The sequence below is a fragment of the Hirsutella rhossiliensis genome (genome assembly GCF_020360975.1).
Source record: "Hirsutella rhossiliensis strain HR02 chromosome Unknown scaffold00012, whole genome shotgun sequence".
Taxonomy (NCBI): domain Eukaryota; kingdom Fungi; phylum Ascomycota; class Sordariomycetes; order Hypocreales; family Ophiocordycipitaceae; genus Hirsutella; species Hirsutella rhossiliensis.
Window position 1 is genome coordinate 41,171 of NW_025408678.1, and position 1,679 is coordinate 42,849.

General features: G+C 48.0%; 1 protein-coding gene across 1 annotated transcript; it reads left to right on the forward strand.

Moving 5' to 3' along the window:
- Positions 1–873: 873 nt before the first annotated feature.
- HRG_09180 (berberine and berberine like domain-containing protein) lies at positions 874–1,377 on the forward strand (the record flags this gene model as incomplete). Its single annotated transcript, XM_044867651.1, has 1 exon — positions 874–1,377. The coding sequence occupies one exon, from the start codon at positions 874–876 to the stop codon at positions 1,375–1,377; it is 504 nt and encodes a 167-aa protein (XP_044716911.1).
- Positions 1,378–1,679: the final 302 nt, after the last annotated feature.

The window sequence follows — 1,679 nt, forward strand, 5'->3', positions numbered from 1 at the left end:
ATCCACGCGACTCTTAAGTTTTCGTAAGATAACAACCTTCGACTCACCGTTGCTAACACGGGGCACGATCTAATCGGACGCGCCGATAGCTTTAGAAGCCTAGCAATCTAGGTACGCAACCTCCGCAACGGCATTAAGTTTTAGGATAGTTTCGTATTAGCTACCTAGTGCACCCGGTTAAGATAGACTAGTAAGGCTATCTATATTAATAGCATATACTAGTAGGGTAATATTAACGAAGTGGCTAAGGAGAGCAACGTCGTCGTCGTAAACGGTGGCTATGCTGCCGTCGGCGCTAATAGCGGCTGGCTGTCCGGTGGTGGTCATGGACCGGCGGCACGGACCTACGGCCTCGGTACCGATTAGCTGCTCGAGGCCGAGGTCATGCTCGCCAACGGTAGCGTCGTTATCGCTAACTACTACGAGAATTCCGATCTCTTTAAGTCCCTACGCGGCGGTAGTCCTAGCTACGGCATTATACTTAGCACTAAGATTAAGGCTTGCCCTAACGATAAGTAGGTAACGGTTTATAAGCTTATAATAACCCTAAAGGAGGGGTCCGTAAACGGTATATATATCCTAGATATTGCGTCTATTATATTATAGTCTCTGCTATCCCTTAACGAGGCTAGATACGCTAGATATATAGTTTAGTAGTATAGCTATTACTTCTATAAACTATATATAATTAGCGAAGCGGTAGATAGGGCAAACCGAATATATAGCCCTATACGCGAGAAACTAGCTCCGTTCTAGGACCTACTTAACGTTATAGCTAATAATTTTACTAATTATAGTAATTATTAGCCCTTTTACGACGCCGAGTTAGGCGAAGGCCTCTTCCCCGGCCAGACGCTGCTAGCACCGTCTCGCATGCTAGATAATAAGTCCGTCGCGGACCCTATTCGCATCCGCAGCACTATCGAAACTATAAGCGGGCTACCCGGGGAGGGCACCTTAAACCTCATCCTACTTCTCTTAGGTGGCAAGGTCTTCGAAGACGCCGCCGACCAGTCATCGGGCCTATACCCGGCCTGGCGTACCTGTCCTATGGTGCATCTCGCTATGCGAAGCATCCCCCATACTCAGACGCTCACGGCGGCCGAGCGCAAGGCCATCGCCGACGACATCACCTTTATTAAGGGCAACGCCACCAAGCAGCTCGCCCCTAACACGGGAGGATACATAAACGAGGGCGATGCTAGCGACCCCGACTACAGGAATACCTTTTACGGGGCTAACTACCAGACTCACCTAGCTGTTAAGAACAAGTATGATCCCGACTATTTGTTTTACTATCCGACGTGCGTCGGTGCCGAGCAGTTCGTCGATCAACCTAATAGTGCGCTATGCATAGTGCGGTCGATGGGACCGTGAGCTCCGGCGCTCAACGTGCACATAGCTAATGGCAAGCTGGATGTGACCAATAAACTAAGGCTGATACGGTCATTCAAACCCGACAAGTCATGATAGACAAGGGGGGGGGGCGGATTAGTGTCTCTCTAGATAATAGTAAAAAGGGTTGAATACTAGTGCTACGCCCTATCTATTTTTGCGCTCGTCTACTATTATGTTATTTTGCTAGGCAAAGTTAGAGTGAACACTCTCGCAGATAATAGTGTAAGTGACTATTTGAATTAACTGTTTTTATATGATTCACTGACCCTTAGGGTTCCTAG